We start from the raw sequence: 24,893 nt of genomic DNA, 5'->3' as shown, positions 1-24,893 counted from the left end.
GTGCATGGGAACTCATGGGGAAAGAGCAAGCGTGCTGAATCCACAATCTTCAAGAGAGGCTGGGCCAGCCTTCTGATTGGTGGGAGGGAAGGAGGTGTCCAGGATCTACTCTGGGAGAGGCAAGCAAGAGGATCCCAGCCATAGTCTAGCTTCCTCTTTAACCTCATTCTCAGAGCAAATGCAAAACAAGTACCAACATAACATGCCATCTGGAATTCTATAATGCACTCCTGGCAACAGGCCATGGCAAGCAACCCTCAGAGCTGTAGACGATTGGCATATTTAAAGGCCACACACATCTTTTCTTCAGCCCTCTGTCTATCCTCTTATATGTTATTAATGCATTTAGAGAACTGTAATAAATTTGGACTTGGAAGGAGTTTGGTCAAAGGCAATAACACCAAACTTGATACACAAATGACCTATTGGGACCTATAATATCTCCATGCCAGCTTTTTTCAATTAAATGACCACAACTAGCAAACAACTATTAACATGGGGCCTGTGTGGGATACAAAGATATGCAGTGTCTGCAATGGTGAGCCACAAAATGCTTGTAGAAGAAAAGGGGAAAAAAACCCAGTTTCTCATATAAGTTCTTGAGACAAAGATGTTATTCAGCTTTACAATCCATTGGAGCTCCTCCCAGGAATATTCCACCGGTTTCCACAATTGCAATTGGAGGCTGCCTTGATGGAAACTGTGCTAAAGAACCTGTAATATCCGTGTAATGTCCACACCTGTCCTAAACCCCCAGAGAGTCAGGGACTCTTGTTACTCTACCCTTGGTGACTACAGCTACCTGAAATGATTCCTTCATCAACTGAAAACTAAACAGAAACTATGCCTGATTGTGCTGGTCTTTAGCTGTTTTCTGGGGCTATCCCATGTATTCAGACTGTGTTTACTTTTTTGCACCATTAGTCCAGGACATTGGTGTACCAAGCCATTGCTTCCTAGTCAATAGCAACCACGCTTTCTGAGCCACAGATCCAATCATTCAGCAGGGCGGGCCGCTTGAAATTGAGATTATCCTGAGGATTCAGGAGGTCAGCTGTCATATAGAGTGCATGCAGGTCCCGGTTATCCAACAGAAACTCAGCATGACCCTTCAGCCTAGGCCCCTGGGGTGGCAGAGTCCATTCTTAACATAGAATTAAGAGGTGGACAGAACGGCAGGGGCTTATCTGGTTTAAGCCTTAGCTTCTTGCAGAAAACTTCACACAGAACATTCTACAGCTCTCCCCTGACTTACAATTGGGGTTACGTCCCAATAAACCTATCGGAAGTGGAAAATATTGCGAGTCAAAAAAACATTTGTCACACCTAACCTACTGAACCACGTAACTTAGCTTCACTGACCTTAAATGTGCTCAGAACTCTGACATTAGCCTACAAGTTGGACAAAATCACATAATACGATGCCTATTTTATAATAAAGTAGAAATAATATGCTGAATATCTCATGTGACTTATGGAATATAAAATCATTGAACACAAAGCCTGTTTTATAATAAAAAATAAATATGTTGAATGTCTCATGTGATTTATTGACTACTGTAGTGAAAGTGAAGAACACAATGGTTGTATGGGGACAGGATGTTCATAAGTGTAGCCGTTTTGACCCTCACGATCGCGTGGCTGACTGGGAGCCGCCCCTGCCCAGCAACACGAGAGAGTACTCTATGCTGTGTCGCCGGCCTGAGAAAAGATCAAAATTCAAAGGCTGAAGTATGGTTTCTACCGGACGCGTGCTGCTGTCGTGCCACTGTGACACTGGAAATTTGTAAGTTGAACCGCCGTACGTTGGGGACCCTTCGTACTTCACTGGGAGGTTCTGAGTCTGAGGAAGGACGCTGATGACGTTGCAGCAGAGTTCTTCATTTACAAGGAAGGTCCAGTCCTGTCGGAAGCCCTGTACAGAGCGAACCATCTCCCCAGTAGTCACTTAGCCCCCAGCCCTAGCCAGACTACCGTTGCTGCTGCTTCTACTACCACTAACAACACAACAGTGGTGATGACAATAATTGCAATATCAAATATGTAGAGTTTTTATTTTCTTTTGGGTCTTTACTTCAGTTGTTAGCTTATAAATACCATCATAATCTCCACTTACACATTAAGAAACTGAGGCACAGAGAGATTAAGGGGCACCTGGGTGGCTCAGTCGGTTAAGCACCAGGTTCGGCTCAGGTCACGGTCTCGGGGTTTGTGAGTTCGAGTCCCATGTCGGGCTCTGTGCTGTCAGTGCAGGGCCTGTTTTGGATCCTCTGTCTCCCTCACTCTGCCCCTCCCCCAACTCGTTCCCTCTCTCTCTCTCTCTCTCTCTCTCTCTCAAAAATAAACATTAAAAAAAAAAAACCCCAAGGCATAGAGAGATTAAAATAACTTGTTGGAAGTCATAAAACTAGTAAGTGGACAAAGCCAGGCTGTCTGGCTCAAGAGCAGTAGTGTGACTCATTATGAGATACTGCCTCTTATCATACTTATGAGCACTGGCTCTGAATTAATAATCTGAATTCTGAATGGTGGCCTGACTTACAAAAGTAAATGTCCGGATTTTGCCTGAGCTCATGCTCAGACTAGACTCGTTCTTCTTACCTGTGGTTCCATATAAGAATCGCCTGGAGAGCTGTTAAGAAATACTGATGCTGGGAACCCACTCCTAGAGATTCACATTCATTCCGTCCAGGGTAGGGCCTGGTGACCTGTATTTTTAAAATGTTCTCCAGGTGATTCTTAGGTGCAACCAGAGCTGAGAACCACTGGGTGCGACTGAAGTACTTTGCAAAGGTAAAAAAATACATTTGACATTGCTGTATACCTTCTCTTCCCTCTTGGATTGTCACAGAGGACAATGGTGTATTAAAGGCTCTCATTCAAACTTACTTGAACATGGAACCGTTGTTGCGCATAGTGTCTAGAAATGTAGATGGGAACTGCTGTTCTAACCACTTGGAAACCAGCAACTTAGGTTAATAAGCTTGGTTTCTCTCTTTCAAACAGAAAACTCTGCACCTTTAACGTCCAAGATGAAAATTCATGAGAGTGAAAGTTTCTTTCTTCAATAAGGACACAGAAGATCCTTAAGCCAGCTTATTCTCTTAACTAAAAAAGATCCACAATCTCATAGTTGAAAGGGACCTTAAATGCCATCTAATTTCTCTTGGTACCACTAACACACACACACACACACACACACACACACACACACACACACACACACCCCAATGCAGAAATCCTTTCTAGAGCATTTTCCCAGATGGTCATCCAGCTCTAGCTTGAACAGTTCAATGACAAGAGACCTCACTCCTTCACAAGACAACACATTTCATTGTTGGACGGATCAAGTCTTCTTTATATGGGCTCCAAATTGCCTCCCTATAACTTCTACTTAGTCACAGCTCTGTTGTTGTCTGGAATAATGGTATAAAGTCTCTTTTTCTTTCAAATGAGTGTCCTTCAGCACATCATTAAGGCGGAGCATCGTACACTGGAGGGAACACAGAACTACACAGGAGCCAAGACACTCGGATAGGAGATGTAGGTCTGCCTCAGACCTTATCTTTCAGCAACTGAAGCACTTCAGGCATCAGTGTATCATGAATAAGAACAAAGACAATGAAAAACTTGTCTTGCATAACTGTAAGCATCAAAATAAAAGTCTAAGTGAAGGCTTTGTAACTGAAAAGTACTCTACAAACATGTTATTATATTAGTAGATAATTTAAAGTATTATATTTTTATACCTGAACAATTCTTCTGTCATTTGGCACATGTATTGTGTTTCCGAAGTTACGAACATTGGATTTGTTACCTAACTAGATTAACGATGGTGAAGGAGTGCTCCATGACGCCACCTATCTGTTACTTGCATCAATGATTTAGTGATCAGAAATCAAAGTCTTCCAAGGTGGCATGGGTCACAGTGCGCTGATGCTGTCCTTCAGGAGTCTGGCAGACCAGAGGAAACAAAGAGAACTCTGGACTTGAAATCAGAAGGTCTGGGTTTGAGTCTGCCATTTACTAGATAGGTGCCATTGAACAAGTCCATTAACCCATTTCCCCACACATAAAAAGGGAGGATGATAACATCAATCTAACCTATACTACACTTAGGATAAAGTAAAACAAAATGTGTTAAGTGCTCAACAATAAATGTTACTGATTCTCATTTCAGAGCATTTCACCATTGCCGTGTTTTTCAAATCAGTGAGAAGCCGTTTGAAAAGTCTATTATATTCTCTCTAAAGTAAATAGAACACTTGGTTACCTGGATTCCACCTGGATAGAGTTCCAACTCTGCCATTAATTCCCGGTGTGACTCACATATTAGGCCTTCGGTTTCCTAATTTGCAAAATGAATTAATTGGACAAGCTGATCTTTAAGCCCTTTTCTAGGTATGGTTCTGGGACCACCAATATTCTTACTGCAAATCAAATTGGAAAAGTTTCAGAAGTAAATTGGTTTCTGAGATCAATTTAGTTATTCCACAATCCCCAAATACTTCCACAGCAAAAACAACGTCTTCAGTTTGCAAGGCTGTTTGAAAACTATCCCCCTTTAGGAAGATATATTTGTTTCCAACTAAGTTCTGCTAGCCAGGTTCCTGAGGTGAGGTACCAGAATTAAAACAAAAAAACAAAACGAAACAAAACAAAAAAAACAACCCTCAATAAAACCAGACATTTCTCCAAAGAAGAAATACAAATGGCCAATAAGCACATAAAAACATGCCTGACATCTTAGAGAGTAGAGGGATGCAGATCAAAACCACAATGAGATAGTTTCTCACACCCCCTGGGATAACTATAATCAAGAAGACAGACAATAACAAGTGTTGGCGAGGATGTGAAGAAATTGGAACCCTTTGCGTGTTGCTGGTGGGAATTTAAAACAGTCCAGCTACTTTAGAAAACAGTTTGGCAGTTCTTCAAAAACGTTAGACACAGAGTTACCATACGACCCAGCCATTCCACTCCTAGGTATACAGCCAGGAGAAATGAAAACACATGTCCAAGCAAAAGAAAAAAACCAGCACGTGAATGCTCATGACAGTGTTGTTCATATAGCAGCATCATTCATCATGTCTCTCAGTTGACAAATGGATAAATACACTTTGTATATCCAACGATGGAATATTAGTCAGCAATCAAAAGATGTGAAGCACTGATATAGGCTACAACCTGGATGAACTTCGAAAACCTTACGCTAAGTGAAAGAAGCCAGACACAAAAGATCACATACTGTATGATTCCATTTAAATGAAATGTCCAGAAGAGCCAAATCCATAGAGACAGAAAGTAGATTAGTGGTTGTCAGGGGCCGCTGGGAAACAGAGAGTGGCTGCTAATGGATACCAGATTTCTTTTTGGGGTGATGAAAATGTTCTAAAATTGATGGTGGTGATGGTTGCATGACTCAGTGAATACACTGAAAGCTGCTGAACTGTACACGTTAAGTGGGTGAATCATATGATATGTAAATTATATCTCAATAAAGCTGTTAAAAACACTCAATAGAAGCACATCGTCATTAAGTTACCAGGACCAAGGATCACCTCAATTTAAATCGAAGCGCAAAGAACATGTGTGTTTGTGTAAAACTATTTTATGTGGATAATTGCTTTATATGTTCGACTGCTTTAAACCCATTTTTGCATTTGGATCATTTTTCAAGGAGGAGCTGAAATTTAAGGAAGTAAAATTGAATAAACAGGCTATTGTGGCACAAAAAGTATATTTCTTTTATTTCACTACCCAGGATTGACTCAGCGGTGTAAAATGCCATTTAAAAAAAGAATGACAAAGTTTGAATGAGAAAATGTATTTCATCGTGGAAGATAAAAGTCTTTCCTTCTCTACAGTGAATACAGGTAATTTCAGAAGCAGCGGCTCCTAATTATTCACTGTTGAAAAGCTAAAAAAAGGTTCATATTGAAAACAGTGACCTCCAGTTTGCTTCGTGAATGAAGGCAGACACAAATTCTCATTTTCCTAGAATCCTGGTTGATAACTGAGTTGGGAAAAGCATGCATTTCTTCATTACAGTGCAGTCGACTGTTCATTTAAATAACAATAAGCTGCATAAAAGTCACAAAAGCATTATCTAGCAATTCCACTGTGTTGAAATGCATTATTAGTGCTAACAATGCCAAATAGAGTAAATAAATGACTGGCTTCTTATTTTCAGCATTATTCCTGATTACTTAGCTTTATGAAAGGGTAGCATTATTATTAGCGGTGCATTCAACACCTTGGTCAACACTATTTGCTTGGATAACTCTTGAACTGGAAGGGATTTTAAAATAGAGCTATGTTTTTTTCTAGGTTATCCAAGAGCGAAAAAAACCCTCCAATCCACTGCTTATGTATCATACATTTTTAACAGAAAATATTTGAAGAACCCAACTTCTGTTCACTATATATGTGTAAAAAGTGGAATTAAGGTCCTCATTAAAGATAGCACACTTGCAATAGTACTTATTTAAAAATGTAAAATTTACATCAATAGTTTAACTTTACATCAGAAGATTTCCTACCAAGAACATGCTAATGCTTCCATTTTTAAACTTCCTGGAGTCCAACGTCTGGGCCTTTTTTTTTTTTTTTTTTTTTTACTTTTTTCTTTTCTCACTCCCTGAAATATGCAGTACTCCACAAAATGCCACTGATTAAACTTGTTACGAGAGCACCATCAATCGTCCGAGTGCATGGCAAATAAAAGGAGAGATTTCAAATCATTCACTCCTGAGTCTCTAGTCTGCTTTGGTTAGATGAAAAGAGGCATCTCAGTTAAAGATCTGAGCCATATTTGGCTTTAACAGTGCCTGATCGAAGTACGACTCCCCTGAAATGGGGCGACAGGATATATGCTTATAAAGTGGTATCATCCTAAGGGGAACATTGCACACCAGGGTGATTGACTCTCCTTCAGAAAATGGAAGTTTTTTGGTGTGTGTGTGTGTGTGTGTGTGTGCACTGAAGCCTTAGATTATGGTGTAGGAAGGGAGCAGGAAACACAACAAGGAGCACATTAATATTCAGGTAAAGGATTATGTGAGTAGAGGGAGAAATTCTTGAAGGGTGTGGCACATGATGTATTTTCTAAAATTGGCTGCAACAGTACTTCCCATCCCATTGGTTTTCCACAGCCTTGCCCTCCCCACATCAAGGGATAGAGTCTGGGTCTCACCCTGCTGAAATGTGGTGGGTCCCTGTGACTGTCTTCATGAACAGAATGTCCCAGCGGTGACACGTATGACTTCCTAGGCTAGGTTAGAAAAAGCCACGCAGCTTCTGCCAATCTTGCTCTTGGAACGCATCTTTGGGGCCCTGTGGTGCCAAGCCGGAGGCCGCCATGCTGTAAGGAAGCCCAGACTAGCTCCTGCAGAGAGACGACCTGGAAAGGCCTTGAGACAACGAAGCAATGAAGGGCCCAGGCAGTCCCTAGCTGCTACGGGATCTTGTCTCTTCCCAACTGTTTCCGCTCCAGGCTCTGTCTGAAGACGATCTCATAAGAGACTTGGAGTCAGGACACCCAGCCAAGCTGTTCCTCATTTCCCGACCCACAGAAATTGTGAGTGATAACGAAGTTATGGCTCATTATTGTTGTTCTAAGCCGCTACATTTTGGCGGGGTTACTTACACAGCAGTAGACAACTGGGAGAAGAGGAAAGGAAACCTGAATGAAGACTCCTATCCTAAATAACGCAGAGGGCACGTATGAAGTCTAGTCTTTTAAACCATGACTTTTAGCTAAAAGTAACAGAGAAAGACTCCTTGTAAATCAACAAGGCAAGCCCCAGTTCAGTACTGATTCAGAGCTTAGAACTCCTCCCCGCAGTGGCCAACGTCCCCACAGTGAAAGGTCTAGATTCCCACACACAGGAAGGGCAGCAGGGGTGTGAGGAAACTTACCTTGAACTACATTTATGCAGCAAGCACAGTCCTCTGACTGTTTGCTTGGGGTGGTCCTGGCTGTGATGGGCAGGGAAGCTACAGCCCCTCTAAGACACCCACTGGTACAACCACTGATTCCTGCCTTGCTTTTCATGCTGGAGTAAAACTGTACAGTCTGCAGTTCCCGAGCACAACATATATTTTAACGCCTCCATGTCCCTCTTTTCTCTTATTTGGCTAACTCACACGTACTCTTCAGAACTCAGGCCAGGCATCACCAACCCCAGGAAGTCCAACAGGGAAAAGAATTGTGTACACTTATTGTTACATCGTATTAAAGTTTATGAAAACAGTTCTTCTTAAGGTGTGTTTTCTCACTAGATTGTGTATATTGACAAGGAGATACAAATTCTTTACATTTGTATCTTTACTACCTAAGGCCTCCCTTGGTCACAGCAGCTGGTGCTCAGTAAACGGGTGTGGAAATGAACAGGTAAAGGTAAGTTGGCTTCAAAGGACTCCTTTGGTGACAATGTCTCTAATGCATTTCAAACATCCCATGCTCTGCCCTGATCTCGTTTGGAAACCTCTGTCTGGTAAATTCCTAGGAGAACACTGCATCAGAATTTCGTTCGTGGCATTTTCCTCATCTTCCACCCTCATTCTCCGTACCTTCTATCTTGGACCATACTGGCGTGTATTCCTCCTAGGTCCACTTTCTAGATGGTCCACTCCACAGTGGCCAGTTTCTATCCCGAGCACCGAGAATGGCGGTTCACATACTTGGGGTTGGCTTGGTAAAGCAGTGCATCTTCCCTGTGTGAGTACACTTTTACAAAGTCATGACTGACTTAGTCATCTCTTTTCTGGGGTTAGCAACTCTGCCTCCAACAAGTCTGGAAAATGCACGAGCCTTAGACATGTTCAACAGGTGATGTCAAGATGCACTCAAATGATTTAAGGACAACCTGCCAAAGTCCTCAGAAGCTTACTGTGCCCTTGAAGTAGGTCATCCTCGGGAGCGGTTGCTTTTCATCTACCCAGCAGGTGTGTGTCATCAAATAAATATCTTAAAATGTCTTCCAGCCAGGAACAAATATCTGGCAGGAAAAAGGAAGTGCACAGGCTCACTGACTGGAGGTCTACAAGGAGAGCATGAGCCGCCTTTATTCAAACATACGAAAACTATATTTTTATTAACAGCATGGTTCCACCCCTCCCATTTATTGTTCCCTGTCCAGTCACCTGCCCTACTCCCCCAACTAAAAGGCTTCCCAAAAGAAACTAGTCTCAGTTTTTAAACTTCATTGATAAAGGTTTTAACAAAGAGGATCCCTCAAACCTGGCACCACAAAAGCATATTCTTCCCCCCCCCCCAATAAAACTGTGATTTTAATAACAATCATCATAATAGGTAAGCAATCTTGGCTCACTTGGCTCTGTCTATCTCCTGCCCTCTTTCTTTTCTCTTTTCTTTCCTCTTCTTTCTTTCTTTCTTTCTTTCTTTCTTTCTTTCTTTCTTTCTTTGTTTTTTTTTAGTGTTTAAATTAGTCATTAGTTTTATCTTCCTTCTTTTTTGGCTCGGAGATTCAGGAGACATTAAAATTCAGTAATTTGTGATATTTCATTTTTGTAAAATGAGGAAGAACTTAAATAATATGGCACAATTTGTTCTTGAATGTTCCTGAGCCCAGTTAGCAGGTATCACTGGACCCAAATATTTAAAAAAAATTATTATAAGAAAACATAAGCCTGTGGTTTAACCCTGACTTCAAAGTTACGGGAACAGCTTAAAAGAGGAAATATTTGGGCTCAAATGTGGATAAGTTTTGGTTTTAATTTTATGCACATAACTCCCAGAGCCAAAAATAATTCTAAGAGAACCATGAACACGGTGCACATCATGTGAGATTGAAAAGGCTGGCTCGTAATTATTTCAAGATGAATTGTGTAGACCACTGTAATTTTTTATTCACATGAAGGTTATCCACTAATATAATGGTGGATTTTGTGAGATCAGGGTTTTCTGAACTCACTGTGTTTTCTAGACACTCAAATACCGTTTTCCTGACTTTACCATACCTGAGCATCACCTGAGCTAGTATTTACTTAAATGTTTTCTTTAGATCAACTCTAAATTGTCCTTTTAAAGAAAAAAAAAATCACCTCATCTTAAGCAATAAGAACAGTAAAACCATGTTCTTAAATTTGCTCTTTTGGGGAAAAAACTGAGTTAAAGTAAAAGCTGCCTCTCTCAGAAGAAACATAAGTGGTTGATCTTTCCATTGATAAATATTTATTAAGCACCTACTATGTGCCAAGCCCTCTTGCCGATGCTGGGTTTACGGCAGCAAACAACACTAGGTTGCTGCTCTTGTTGGGCTTATATCCTCCGGGAGGAGATGACAATGAACAAACAGATACATAATATAATTCCCAGTAGTGACATGTGCTATGAAGAAAGACAGCAGGGAAAGGGCACAGAGCAGTGACAGGGGTATTTGAGCAGAAATGCAACACAGCATGGAAAACAGTGGCCTATTCTAAACAGAGGTAAAGGTCTACAGAGTTCATAATATTACCTGTCTCCATTTTCACTCTTATAAAACTCTGTTATGCCCCAAGACTAGGTCTGAGTGTGGTTTACCTTCCTCAGACTGCTTTTCCAGTCATAGAGACTACTGTGTCTCATAGGCTGAGAGTGTTCGCTGGGGAATGCCCTTCTGGGACAGGCTGGCCTGGATGCAACCGGTTACAGGGGGAGATTCAGACACCAGAACGGGACCACGGTGCTAGGAAGGGAAGAATAGAAGGAAAGAGCTGGGCACCAAAAAACCAAAGACCTGTTTGGCCATTTTGCTATTTTGCCTGTGGTCTCAGGGTAGCAATCTCTATGTGTCATAAGGAAATTATTTCTTGTGCCAACCTTGGCACACATATGTGGGTTGTTCAGGCCCACGGTGGCCCATGCTCCCCAGCTAAGGTGGGAGGAGCTGGTAAATACACACCTTAAGTATTTTCTGAAAACTCTGATTCTCAAGTTATTGACTGAAAACATCAGTGATAATCTAAATGAAGCATTTGAATAGTTTATAGTTAATAGTTTAATAGAAGCTTAGTCTGACCTTTTCTAAGTTTATTTATTTGAGAGAGACAGAGAGAGAGCACATGCAGGGGAGGAGCAGACAGAGAGGGGGACAGAGGATCTGAAGCAGGCTCTGTGCTGACAGCAGAAAGCCCAATGTGGGGCTCGAACTCACGAGCCACGAGACCATGACCTGAACCAAAGTCAGAAGCTTCACCAACTGAGCCACCCAGGCGCCCCCATAGTCTGATTTTTAACAGGCATTTCAGTTTGACCACATGCATTACTTATGTTCCTTGGAGGCTGACTGCATGATGAGAACCCAGCTGGTATCAGGTTTCAGACAAGGAGAGCTGAGCGCTTAAGGCTGATGGACAGGAGTAGCTGCAATCGTGGCTGAGACTTGATAGTTGTGTGACTTTGTGCAAGTTACTGAACTTTTCTAAGCCTCAGTTTCCTCATCTGTAAAAGAAAATAATAATGCCTCCCTTACAGATTTGCTCTGAGGGTTAAATGAAATGAAATTACGTAATGATTATAGAGCACTTGCCATGTAAGTGCTTTTTTTTTTTTTTTAACGTTTATTTATTTTTGAGAGAGAGAGAGAGAGCAGAGGAAGGGCAGAGAGAGAGGGAGACACAGAATCGGAAGCAGGCTCCAGGCTCTGAGCTGTCAGCACAGAGCCCGACGCGGGGCTCGAACTCATGGACCGTGAGATCATGACCTGAGCCGAAGTTGGATGCTTAACTGACTGAGTTACCCAGACTCCCCACATATAAGTGCTCTTAAAATAAATGGCAATTAGGATGACAACAGCAATCATGACAATAAGTGTTAAGAAATTTGTGGGGTGCCTGGGTGGCTCAATCGGTTGGGCGTCCGACTTTGGCTCAGGTCATGTTCTCATGGTTCGTGCGTTCGAGCCCTGCGTCGGGCTGTGTGCTGACAGCTCAGAGCCTGGAGTCTGCTTTCGGTTCTGTGTCTCCCTCTCTCTCTGCCCCTCCCCCACTCACACTGTGTGTGTGTATCTCTCTGTCAAGAATAAATAAACATTAAAACAATTTTTTTTTAAAAAATAAATCATTCGCTAGGTACTTCTGGTTTGGAAACAGAGGAAAAGACCTGTTTTCTAGATTCCGAAGAGGCTTAAAATAACCAACAGTTTTGCAGGTGACCGCAGGTACTCTGGTGGGCTGGTGAGGGCAGCATGGTGGTCAGACAGAGACAGGAACTGGGGAGGGAGGAGTTATCCACAGGGACCATGGCCCAGCCTCCAATCTAAGAGGTTCAGAATGGGATGGGGAGTGGGGGCCATTCCAGACAGTCTCGGGTAGACATGAAAACATGGGAGGGAGCTCTCTAGAGCTAGGACAGGGGTCCTAGATCAGAAACAGGAGACAGAAGGTCAGTGGAATGTGTCCTCTGCATCTGGGGCTGGTTTCAGAGGCCTCCTCGTGGTGGCTGCAGTATTTGCTCCACTGAATTTGAAAGGTGCTCGGCTGGTCACCCTGAATTTAAAAACAACAGGAGAGCACATCCCGATGGTCTGAATCCATTCAATCTGCATACGGGCACAGTGAGATGTTATGTAATCAAAACCCCTTGAACCTGCACCGGTCTCCATTAGCAACAGAAGCAAATCAGTTCATGTTTGCGGGAGGGAGCAGTGGAAGTGAAAAGCGAATGGAAAGCCAAGGTGGGCAAGTCTGTCCTGTGTGAGATTTTCCTTAACAGGTCCTGTGTTGCACTGTGCACGGCTTCTCTGGGAAAGGAAATGCCTTTCTACTCAGTTTCACACCGCCCCCTCCATCAACATATATTCTTTTTTCTTTCTTCCCCTCTGGGTTATTATATATTTAATTGGATTTGTATCATTGACATATGCCTATGTGTTTGTGATATAATATTTTATTTAATATAGCTGGATTATATCATTCAGTCCACATATAGTTATTGAGTCCTACTGTGTATCTGGCCAAAAAATCATTAAGAAGACGAGCATTTCCAGGAGGACTTTAATTTTTGTACTCCACAGTTACGAGCTTTTGCCAAGAATACATGTCAGGCCTCCAATTTGCTTCTATACCGGTCCAGTGAGGGCAGAAATGCAAGAATACATTTTTAGTTATGAGCTGGCCAGTCCAATATAATGTGACACTTACAACTTTCTGGCTGGTGAGGGAGGGTGATAGAGGATGACATTCAGTCTCGATGTACCTGAAGTAGGTAGAGCAGTGTATGGGGGGGGGGGGTGGTGGCATGAACAGAAAAGCAGACTGGGAACCAGGAGATCCAGGTTTGATTACTAATTTGGTGCCTTGTCCAAAACTGAGGGAGTAGGGAGGGGCTTAAGACTTCTACTTTGAACTTACTGGAAGGCTGGGAGGATTGAGCAAGCAAGGCTCGTAAGGGATCTCTACCTCCCCGAGACTATGTGTCGGCTGTCTTCAGCTGAAGAATGGAGAGAGAATTGATTAGGATAAAGAGGGACAAGGATTAAAATAGAGAACCACAAAGAGGCAACTGGATTATAGGGTGGACTGAGATGATGCCTGCCTGGGGGGATTTCTCTCAAGCTGTAGCGTCAGTGTGTTTGGAGAACTCATCTTCGTTGTCGTCCCAGAGGATAGTCTATGGAGGTGCAGACGACATGGCAGGAAATGAATGACTCAACAGTCGCCACATCGTTGGCCTATTTTCCACTTTGTCCCCAACAGGATTCAAGGTGGTTCACATGAACACACACGAGTGGCATGTGGGAAGTCACCGGGCTTGGTCTTGGCCAGCTCTGGTTCCACTTCCTCACTGTATGGCTGGAGAGCGACCATGAAGCTCAGCAAGTCTGAGGACAAGGGCACAGGGCAGTGATTTACCAATAAAAAATTTGCTATGCAAATGTAAGGGGAGATTTTATTGGTAATAGCAATGCTTTCCATTTATATAGGCTAATTAAAACATGGTAAACACACACAACTAAGGAAACAAAAGCATGAAGTTTGACCTACCCTGACATGAATCCCAAACCTTAACAGTTGAAAGTTTTTCTCATAGTAAGCAAAGCCATGGTCTCATCCTAAAAAAAAACAGTACGTTTGTTAACCTGAAAATGCTCTAGATGACTCCTGGGTCTGGGCTATTCTGCACAATCTGATGATCGGGGATTTCATCAAATTAATGTCACTAGATAGGCCTTATAATTAGGATAAAATATTTGAAAAGTTTTAAAGATGAGGCTGTTCATTAACTCATTGATTTTCCTACCAATTGGGAGCCTGAATTTAAATGATACCCAAAAATATAACTAGGTGTGCTCAAAGAGAGAGCTAGTGGTGAGTCTTTAAATGGAAGGCAGAAGTTTAAAATGCTATTACTATTCAGATTCTCTGAGAACATTAAAACTGCCCATTAAATGAAAACTTAATAATTGGCCCTACTGAATTGTGACATTTTGTAACCTGTTCAGAAATGCAGAAAATTGTGGAAGAAAAATTCTTTTGAGGCAGAATTTGATTTGCAATGTAATATTATTCCAAAAGCCAAGGTCACCACGCACGTACACATAAAAGAACAACAATGCAGACTGACTACCAAAGCTGAGGAAGACTCTGGAAATCAGAGCTAAGGCATATGGCTCAAGACTTCTAGGTAAGTTATGCTACTAGTCTGGAAAAAAATCAACAGGCAACAGCACGAGCTCAGAGTTAATATCAACATAGAATTGACTCCTCTTTGGAGAGTGCTTAAAGACATGACAGAGATAGGTCATTTTTGTCCTTCTATAGAAACCATCACAATTTTTAAACTTACTCTGCAATGTCATTAAATAAATACAACGTAAAGACATTAACTGGGGGGAGAATCAGTGGTTTCACATCAGAAGGCTAAAAATTCTCAAGGGCCGATGATTAATGAGCACCTTCCGGGTGTAGGGAGCTGTGTCCAGTGCTTTTGAGAGTCAAATATGAGAGATACATATTCCTCGTTTTCAAGGACTTTACCACGTAGTAGAGTGGAGGAGACAGACACTGACCTAAATAAGATACATACTTATCTCTGAAAGATGGGTAGGGTTTTGATGGGGGAGATGGAAGGTCACTGTCCAGGCAGGAGGAAGGGCAGGAGCAAGGGAAAGGCTTGAGACATGTCTGGGGAGCAGGGAGGAGGTTGGTGTGGCTGGAATGCAGGTGAAGAGAGAGCAGGCCAGCTGGGAAGAACACTGAGGGAACACTGAGGTCTGCCCAAGGCGTCAAAGGGCCAGTTCCATCAGAAGACAGACACTGTTAGGGGCACGGAGAGCGAGGGCAGAAATCTTCATCCATAAACTATCTACGAAAATATCGGGCTCCAACTTGTTATCCCTTCACTGAAGTATCTGTTAGCAAAGCAACCAGCCACTGACAAAAGACGAGGCCTCCCCAAAAGGAACCAATTACTGGGAAGAAATGGTGGTTAAAGGGAATGAAGACAAAGAATAATCAGGAATTAAAAGGCAGAAGGTGAGTGAGATAAAGGAGAAAATGTGCTGGAGAGAAGATGGTCTAATCAGGGACATGATGGAAGCAAGGAAGGGGATGAACAGAGGTCCCTCTCATCACCTCCCACCCCAGGCTAAACCCTAAGTAAACTTACTACAGAAATTTGAGGGCAAGCATGCTGATAGTTTAGAAGCCACTGGAAATAATGGGGACTGCGTGAAGTTTCTGGATGTGGATTTCCACCCGTAAATGAATTGCTCTCTGCATTCCTATGAGAGGAACTGTAAGAAACATCCTTTTAGGAAAATAATTAACGTCAAGGGGAAATGGTCACAGCAAATGGCTAAGTGCAAAAGCCTACAAAATAGACGTATGTACAGCCTGATTTTGTATAAATGATGAGTAGCATTTATTGTATTCGGCCATCAGAAACTACATCACTGAATGGTGGAAATATTTGAAAAATGCCATGTCATCAGAAACGTTTATTCTTACTTGGAATACTCAGTGACTCTTTCTGTTGAAAGTACTGTGCAATGCTTCCATTGGTATGTAGAACACCTCCCGTTAGAAATATCTCTAATAAGAAGAACAATTAAAACAAAGGATCTTGGGGAAGATGTGGCCGGCATGGCATTAAACATTACAGATGAGGGTTTCCACGTTTACCACTTCTAGGAAAACAGTCCCTTATGTAAGGAATACACAGGGCCATACTTGAGAAACACAAATATCCCCAAGCTTACATTTGCTCTCGTAATCAACGCAACTTGTTTACACAGACTTGTTACTCCATTTATCTAAACATGCTCGTGTATAAACTAGGCGTACTCCACGTCAGTCTCTTTCAAAATACAAATGTTTCTGGGTTATTGTGCATTTCAACAAGCCCATGCGAATACACATACCCTGCATACACTCCAGACTCATTCTGTTTTGCATGTGAGATGATATATTTTATAAATCTGGCTCACACAGTGGAGGGACTGGTCCATTTATAGGAGAGAGAAGGAAGCAGTGACTTCACGTTTAACTTCTTGAATGTTAGCAGGATAGAAGTGTCTGACAGAAAAGAAAGAAGAAACTTCTGTCCTTGGGGTGAAGGACTTTATCAACCTTTTACCTAAATAAACTTCGCCAGGAACAGGGGTGAAAAAGTTGACTACATACTTAATAAAGTGCAGCCAGGACTGCAGCTGTTAATTTTGGTTTGATTCTTTACAGCTGAACGGAGAAAAAAAACCCTACAAGGCAACTGCGTGAGCCAAAGAGACTTTTACAATGTATAAGCGAAACTCAAATAAATAATTTTGGCAGATTCTATGTTCTTTACGTTAAAATACATCATCTGCCAAATGAGGACAATGACTTTAAAATTTTCATTCATAGTAACGGGAAATCACAGCCAGGTTTCTAAAGCTTAAAATGCCAATGAAATATTTAATCGTTTCTATGTAAAACATGCATGGAAAAAAGATGGGAAGAATATGTATGAAAGTGCTAACGATGATTCGATGGACGATGAGGCTTATGGGGAGTTTTATTTCTTTCCTCTACACCTTTCTGAAGCCTCAAGATATTCAACAATAAACGTGAAATTCATATTTTAAGAATTTAAAAATTATGAATAGTTCAACAAACCCACCTTTTTTCTCTTTTGGGGTGAGAAAATGATGCAAAATACGACAAAAACGAAATTCTCTGAAGCCTATTTTAAGCAAGTGAGAACAAACCCCTTACAAACATGCCTGTGGACGCGAAGACAGCTTCCAGCACTTTAAAGCACTGTTGGGCTGCCGGGCTATTTGGGGGCTTGGGATCTTGACTTGGCGTGACAGGTAGGGGTGAGGTTAGGCCATCCTGAAAATACAGGAAAGATGGGGAAGTCGTGGACTCGACGGCAGAAGTCCAGGTTTCCTCAGTGCGTATCGGCTGTGGATCAGAGGGCAAATGGCCACATATGCCGTTCGCGGGCAGGTGCTCTATAGGAAATGTAGGGAGAGAGCTTCTCACCCCAATCTTTTCCTGAGGACCAATCTGGGTGGCGGTAATAGGGCTGTCTCTCCCCTACTTAATTGAGAGACTGTTTCCTTTCCATTTTGTCTGCATGGTGAAATGTTGCAAGTAGGGAGACCAAGGTAGGGAAGACTGACTAAGGAAGAGCTCTCCACCATCTGAAACAGGCATTGACGCCATAGGCACAAAGTTATTTAATTAGCACGCATTGATTAATTTAACCTTGTGTAACCACTGTCTCCCGCTACTGCTAATTTTGTTTTTGAAGTCCAATGAAATAAAGTAGCTGAAGAGTAATTAAATGTGTCCAGTCCCTTCATCCGTATGGCTATGGTGACTGGGTAGCCCTCCACTGTGGGGGTTTTCTGAGAAGATGTCGGAAGGGCTTTGAAACAACTCAAAGCCGTGTTCTCAGGAGGTGGTGACTTCACACTAAAAATCCTAATTTAAATGGGCCTGTCAGCAGCACTTCCCTGATTATTTTCAAATATTGGCTAAAAAAAGTGACGGTGTTCCATCTAAAAGCTTGCTTTGGAAAGAAATGCTGGGCTATATTTGTTATGACCTGTCCAGCACGAAAGGGAGCAGGCAGAACACTGAGGCACGTATGCAGGTTAGCAGTAGTTTGAAACTTTTTAAGAGACGCAAACGTGCCAAAAAATGAGAGCACTTTTTTTTTTAACCCAACCACAGACATACACACTCAACAGATGACCCGAGTAACATGGAGCTGCTCCAGATGAAGTCCTGCCTGCTTGGTCGATTCTTCCTCCTTGGCCAGCTTTAGGTGGGCGGGCCAAATTTTAGGGCTCCTTGAAACACAGTTTGAGAATCACCGTTCCACAGCATCCCTGGGAGGAGGGGTGCGTGGTAACTGCACACTGGCTCCTTCCATACAGATCTGCATCCCTTTTAGCAGCCGTCTCTGAACGCAAAGGCTAGAAAGCTAAGAACTAAACTGATGTGTTGGAGATTCTCTTGCGACCAGGTTCCAGATGTGGCCCAGGTTTTGTGAGGCAGACGTTGGTGCAGAATTTAGAAAGCGGATGTGAGCAATATGACGCAGCTGCATGGGAGGGGTTGGGTACCTCTGGTGAGAGAGAGAGAGAGAGAGAGAGAGAGAGAGAGAGAGAGAGGGAGAGAGCATGCGCATGCGCGAACGCGCACAGGAGAGGGGATTGCATTTGGTCTCTGGGGGACAGCTTTGGCAGAGACTATGGAGTACAGTTCCTGCATCAAAGATGCCATGTGGTCCATGACTGTAGCGGTGAGCTCTCCTGGGCAGTGGGGTTGAACTCTTTGGCTACTGCCACGTAGCATCCAAACTAGCTTCATCAGTTTTCCCAAGGAGCCTATATGCTATTCTAGCAAATCTCTTCCTGCTTAAATTAGCTAGAGGATTCGGTCCTGCCAAATCTAAGAATCTTAACCAACACAGCATCTAAAAATAGACCCCAATTACCTCACTGTCTCATATGAGGTATCCCCAGCATCACCCCATGTCTGTATACCTGCTGAACCCACCACTGTTTTTATCATGTAGATACCGAACAAATGTTAGTTAAATCACATCGCTATGGCCATAGTATTATGCTGGACTAATTGTAACATCATTCAGCTACTTATCAGACAGTAAGACGAAGTCTAAATAATATAGGTAAGAAACACCTCAGTAATCCAGGGGTTGAACCACTGTAATTTTTAACTTTGTTTACTTATCTGGGTAAAAAAAAGCAAAGCATTAAAAACAACAGTCTTGATTTCTCGTCATTCGGAGGGGAAGACAGAAACAAGCCAAAAGCAATCTTTTAAGATATAATAGAAAAAACAAGAATATAAAATTATTATGGTAATTAGCAACGAACCTCAATTTGATCACTATAGAATGACATGCTTAGATTTGCATGTCTTATTGAAAAGTAAGAAAAAAGAGGAGCGCCTGGGTGGCTCAGTCAGTTGAGTGTCTGACTTTGGCTCAGGTTATGATCTCCTGGTTGGTGAGTTTGAGCCCTGTGTGCATTCACTGCTGTCTGTTCAGAACCCGCATTGGATCCGCTGTCCCCCTCTCTCTCTGCCTCCCCTCCCCTCAAAAATAAACGTTAAAAAAAAAAGAAGAAAAAATGGGCCCTTTATCTTTAAAAAATATATTGTCAGCATTGTGTCATACACACACACACACACACACACACAATCTAAGTATTATTATTATCTAAGTATTATCTAAGTATTTGATTACTGACAGCACAACCAGTTTTCTTCATTTAGAAAAGACTACCTGAAAGGACTTCTTTTTCCCTGGGTTCATACACAACCTTTATTTCATTTTCTATAAGTGGTTAGACAAAGGGTCAAATGATAACTTTAAATATTTAAGCTGGTCAATGACAGTCAAGCAGTCAGATATTTCTCTAGTTTATTGTTAAATATGGATTGCCTTAGAGGTAACCTCGGGTACACTGCAAGGCTTCCTAATGAGTTATTAGTTATGAAACTATGAAGTAATTCTGAATTTTAAATAAGACCGAAGAATAGACTGGGGTACAACAAATTAAAGGCACCATAATTATGCAATATCATGAGATGTATTAGATAGTCACACTATGCGTATATCAAAAAATACATTAATAAACTGAACATATTAATAAAAAGCTAAGTCTGGCCCTTCAAGACCTCAACACTAATTGGAAAGAATTTTGACAGAACATCTTGAATAACTTTCATTATCAATCTTGGCAAGGTATTTTTCAGCTACCTAAATAATGATTATTTCTACACTCCACGGTGCATCTATTAAAACCTAAGATCTGAAAAATATCATTAGTGAGGATGAGTGAGGTAGCAAATGTTCAAATGCCACAACCTGAATCTGAATTTATTAGTGTGATGTAAATGATATGTAAGTGTTTCATTTCATTTTCCTGTATTTTACTTTTACAGTGTCCATGTAAAGTATATCGCACATTTGCAATTACATAGCAGATGTTAATGACATATCATGCACTATTTTGCAAATTTTGGCAATATTTTTAAGATCATGCATCCTATCACTTAAAAACTTTTTTTAATGTTTATTTTAGTTTTGAGGGAGAGAAAGAGAGAAACAGAGTGCAAGCGGGGAAGGTGCAGAGAAAGAGGGAGACACAGAATCCGAAGCAGGTTCCAGGCTCTGAGCTGTCAGCACAGAGCCTGACAGGGGGCTCAAACTCACAGACCACGAGATCATGACCTGAGCTGAAGTCGAATGCTCAACCGACTGAGACACCCAAGTGCCCCACATTCTGAGCACTTTAAAAAGCCTCCCAAAGTGTGATTTAATGGATTTAATTCTTAAAGAAAACATTTTGTAGCAAGGAGGATTAACCTCACAATGAAAGCAAACATATTAGTAGCAGATATTGGTGAAAAGTTATAAAAGGTAAATTTTACCTACGAGAGCTTACTCCTGTAACCAAAACACAGATTTATCCATTTTTTCTTTGTTGTTGGAAACAAAGTTATTACTAAAACGAAAACAACATCAGATCACTATTTAGTTTAAAATAAAAAAAGTCTAGGGGCTCCTGGGTGGCTCAGTCAGTTGAGCATTCGACTTTGGCTCAGGACATGATCTCGCAGTCCATAGGTTCGAGTCCCGCATTGGGCTCTGTGCTGACAGCTCAGAGCCTGAAGCCTGCTTGGATTTTGTGTCTCCTCCTCCTCTCTTTCTGCCCCTCCCCTGCTCACGCTCTGTCTCTTTCTCTCTCAAAATAAATAAACATTAAAAAAAGAAAAAAAGAAAAAGAAAAAGGGTCTAGCCAAAAAGGGAGTCTAATTAGTTAATACCAGAGCACAAAGCACCTATTCTAGGAATACGGTTTATTAAAGTTAAAGAAGAAAATGGAGCTGTGTGACACATTAATAATGCCTCTACCTACTCTCTCTTTTTTTTTTTAATGTTTATTTATTTTTGACAGAGAGAGAAACATAGCATGAGTCGGGGAGGGGCAGAGAGAGAGGGAGACACAGAATCTGAAGCAGGCTCTAGGCTCCGAGCTGTCACCACAGAGCCTGACGCGGGTTCGAACTCACGGACTGCGAGACCATGATCTGAGCCGAAGTCGGACACTCAACCGACTGAGCCACCCAGGCGCCCCAACCTCTAACTACTCTTGCTTTTCATATTAGATTTGGTTCCACTAAAGATTCTCCCCTTGAGGTGAAATGTCTGCTATGTGTATCTTGTTCATAGATGGCCATAGGCACCCTGTGTATTAAAGGATATTATTTTGTGAATACCTAGGCTTTAAGTTTCACTAAAATGGGAGGCTTGCTCAATAAATACTTGCTCCAGGTCATGAAGTCAGATATTAGAAAAGAAGGAAGAGATTGCTGCCCGAGTTGACTGCTGTACCCCACCTCCCAATTTCCCTAGACAAGGAGGTCTTTGCTTCCTGGTTCTTTTAGTTGGGGTCTTGACTCATGGACTTCTTATGCTCGCTTTTCCCTTTCTCATTGGAATGAAAACACTCATACAGCATAGGCATGATGCACGATCACGCTGCAACAGTACAAATGAAGTTTATGAATGACGTCCTTCACTTTACTGCCCCTTCCTCTCACACGGGGAGATCCGTAACTTACTAGCTATAGGACTTCCAAAGCTGAGTGATTTGTAATGTAATACTTCTTGAATCTCCAGAGCAATTTCAGCATTAGTTACAAATAAAAGTTGGCTCTCTGCATCTCTTAACCTTGGGAACATGAACCTTTAAGACTTGGAGATCAAATACCAACATTCCCCTAGGACTGCTGTGCACATCTGCATTTCTGGACATAGGACTTTTTTTGTTCCCAATCAAGTATAATCTCACTTCATAACTTCTAACTTTTGGCTCGGTGCTACCTAGATTTCCAGGCAAGCAAAGAAATGAAGGCTGAGGATTTTGTGCTTAGAGGTTTGGAAATCTGGCAAATGCTACATTAAAATGCAAGTATTTGATCTTGAACTTCAACATAGTGAAATGCAGTTAAAATACAAAGTAACCAAAGGGAGGCTTTATATATTCCAAATCTGCACCTGTATTCCGATGTTGCCAGGTATTTGTACTAACAATTCTGTGTCCCGGGCAAAATGGAATGGAGAGCCTCCCAAATTGTCCTCTGGGATCTTCCAGCCATTCGAAGTAATCACTAATTCCTGCTTACATGTTCAAGCCAGGCATCCAAGGGCTGCTATTCCTGGCTGATTTTGTTGTGTGTTTAAATGTTTAAATGGTCCGATTGCATCTGGGTCCAAACTAATTTAACATGGAAAGTTAGTTCAAGGATTCCAGTCACCTTTAAGTTATCTTTGAAGCCAGCTATGAAGATTGCTTCAGTTATTAATGTACAATAATAAAAAAGCACCCTTCTGATTCACCAGACTCAAGGGTTTGTAAGGTCTCCTTAATATTGACCTTTAGGATCCAATCAGTGAGGTAAGAATTTATTTTCAAATAATTTAATTTAGCATCCATTAGCACTCTTTGGGACCTGAAAGTCACAGAATTTAACTGATTCTTATATTCAGATAATCGTGAGCACAGGTTACCTGTAAAATGAAATTTCCATGAAGATTTAGGCAGGCAGCACATTTTATAGTCCTGAATGTCATTAAGGTAGGGGTATAGACTAACAGGATTTATTCTACAAATGCTCTCCAACAATATCAGTAGCTTCAGTAAGTGGAAGCTATCTTTCATTTGTCAGTATATTTCCACTTCTGCAAGCTCTTTGATGGGAAGGGCTCTTTCTGGTACTTCTCTGTATATCATATAGAACTCAGCCTTGCAACATGGTGGGAAAACACACTGCCTTAGATGCCAGGAGAGCAGCATTCAGCATCCAACCTCGCTACTTATTAACTGTGAGATTTCTGGTGGGGTTATTATGATACATGGGTCTTAGTTTGCCTACCTGTAAAGTGGGGACAGTGTTTTGCCTCACAGTGCTCTGACAGCAACCTAAAAAGTATGGATTAAACATATTTTGTAAACTGGAGTATTCTGTTTAAATTTAGGTTTTTGTCCCTATTTTATTCTACTCGAATTAAGAGCTACTATTTTCGAGCACTTACTATGGACTAGACACTGTGTACGTGATATATAAGGGTTGTGCCACTAAATCTTTACGACAATTCAATAAGGTATGTTCCATCAGGACTCCCCTTTGACAGATGAGGAAACCTAAGTTTGACTCAATCCCGAGCAGTCTGGCTCCAAAATCACCACTCTAAACTGCTGTCACAGAGTGAGTCCTCTGCTTTTAGGAAAAAGATCTCACCTTTATGAATCTACCAATGGAAGGTTTAGGTGGTCAGAGTGAAGAGGAGACAGTCACCTCGTCTAGAGTGACCCCAGATGTCACAAGGTAAAAGAAGACAGAGGATCTGAACCATCAGACTCGTGGCCAGAGGTTTTCCATTTATGTTCAGATTTCTGCAACACAAATATCTCATCCTGCTATGCGTATTTTCAACTGTACTAAAATCACCAACTGAGGCTTAAGAGGGGGGGAAAAATCACCTCAATTCTACATCCAGCCGTGAGTAAAACGCTGGAGCTTGGGAGTCTGGGAAAATACAAGTGGACTGGCCAGGGTGGAAAACAATACTTTGTGACCTGATACATCCGTTGCTGAAACAGCTGACAAGCCACCCCTCAGGGGGTATGGTAGACACAAACGACCATGGTGGTGGTCACCTCTGTGAGGATTCCCTTCTCCAGACGGACTGAAGAAAAACCCAACAGTGGAGGTCACCTGGCAGGAAGAGAGGTTACTTTCCCAGGTACCAGGCTTTGGCTGGCTACCAACCAACGCACTGCGAGAGAATGAGACCCAAGACAATACTCTGCCTGTGCTCAACAATGAGTGCACAAAGGGTGTCAAAGCATGTGTTTAAGCATATGTGAACAAAGAACATAAAGATGTGTGAGAGGGGTGTTAAAACATCAGTTCAAACATGTGTTTAACCATGTGTGAGCAAAAGGGTGTTAAGCCATGTGGTAAAGCAAGTGTTAGAGCATATTCTATTACAAATGTTTCTCATTTGGGAGCTTAAATTATTTTCTGCCTAATCCAGGGTTGCTAAGCAATAGTTCTGTGTTGTCCTAACTTAACACAATAAGTTATTAAACTGAAAAAAAAAATTGAAGTTAGATTTCTTTTTTCCTGTCTCGGTTTCATCACGAAGAATTTACATCTATAGTTTTCAATAAACACAGTGGTAGTGTTGTGCTAGTGTAAGCAAAGACCGGGGTAATGCTCCAGGTGGAAGAAGGCAACAGCCAGAGACTAGGGAAGACCATGCTCAGTGTAGTGAGACAAATCCACAGTGTTTGGAGGCTACGGTGGCATATCACACTAAAGTTTGATACGCTGCATGGTTCACCGGCTTG

At 41.8% G+C, this 24,893-nt stretch overlaps 1 protein-coding gene across 8 annotated transcripts in view; it reads right to left on the bottom strand.

Annotated features, from left to right (window-relative positions):
* VTI1A (vesicle transport through interaction with t-SNAREs 1A) overlaps positions 1-24,893 on the bottom strand; it is a 356,388-nt gene that overhangs the window by 99,175 nt on the left and 232,320 nt on the right. Inside the window, exons 9-10 of one of the 8 annotated variants that reach the window (XM_042960388.1) lie at positions 13,993-14,060; positions 11,188-11,449 (exon numbers count right to left, since the gene is read on the bottom strand). The exons of 6 other annotated variants lie outside the window; for them this stretch is intronic. In XM_042960388.1, the coding sequence (XP_042816322.1) occupies positions 14,033-14,060 (28 nt within the window). In that variant the 3' untranslated portion in view covers positions 11,188-11,449; positions 13,993-14,032. Of the gene's footprint in view, positions 1-11,187; positions 11,450-12,080; positions 13,830-13,992; positions 14,061-24,893 lie in introns of those variants that run through there. One more of the 8 variants, XM_042960387.1, reaches the window with a different exon arrangement.

The sequence above is a fragment of the Panthera tigris genome, chromosome D2 (assembly GCF_018350195.1).
Source record: "Panthera tigris isolate Pti1 chromosome D2, P.tigris_Pti1_mat1.1, whole genome shotgun sequence".
Taxonomy (NCBI): domain Eukaryota; kingdom Metazoa; phylum Chordata; class Mammalia; order Carnivora; family Felidae; genus Panthera; species Panthera tigris.
This window is presented reverse-complemented; position numbering and strand designations above follow the sequence as displayed.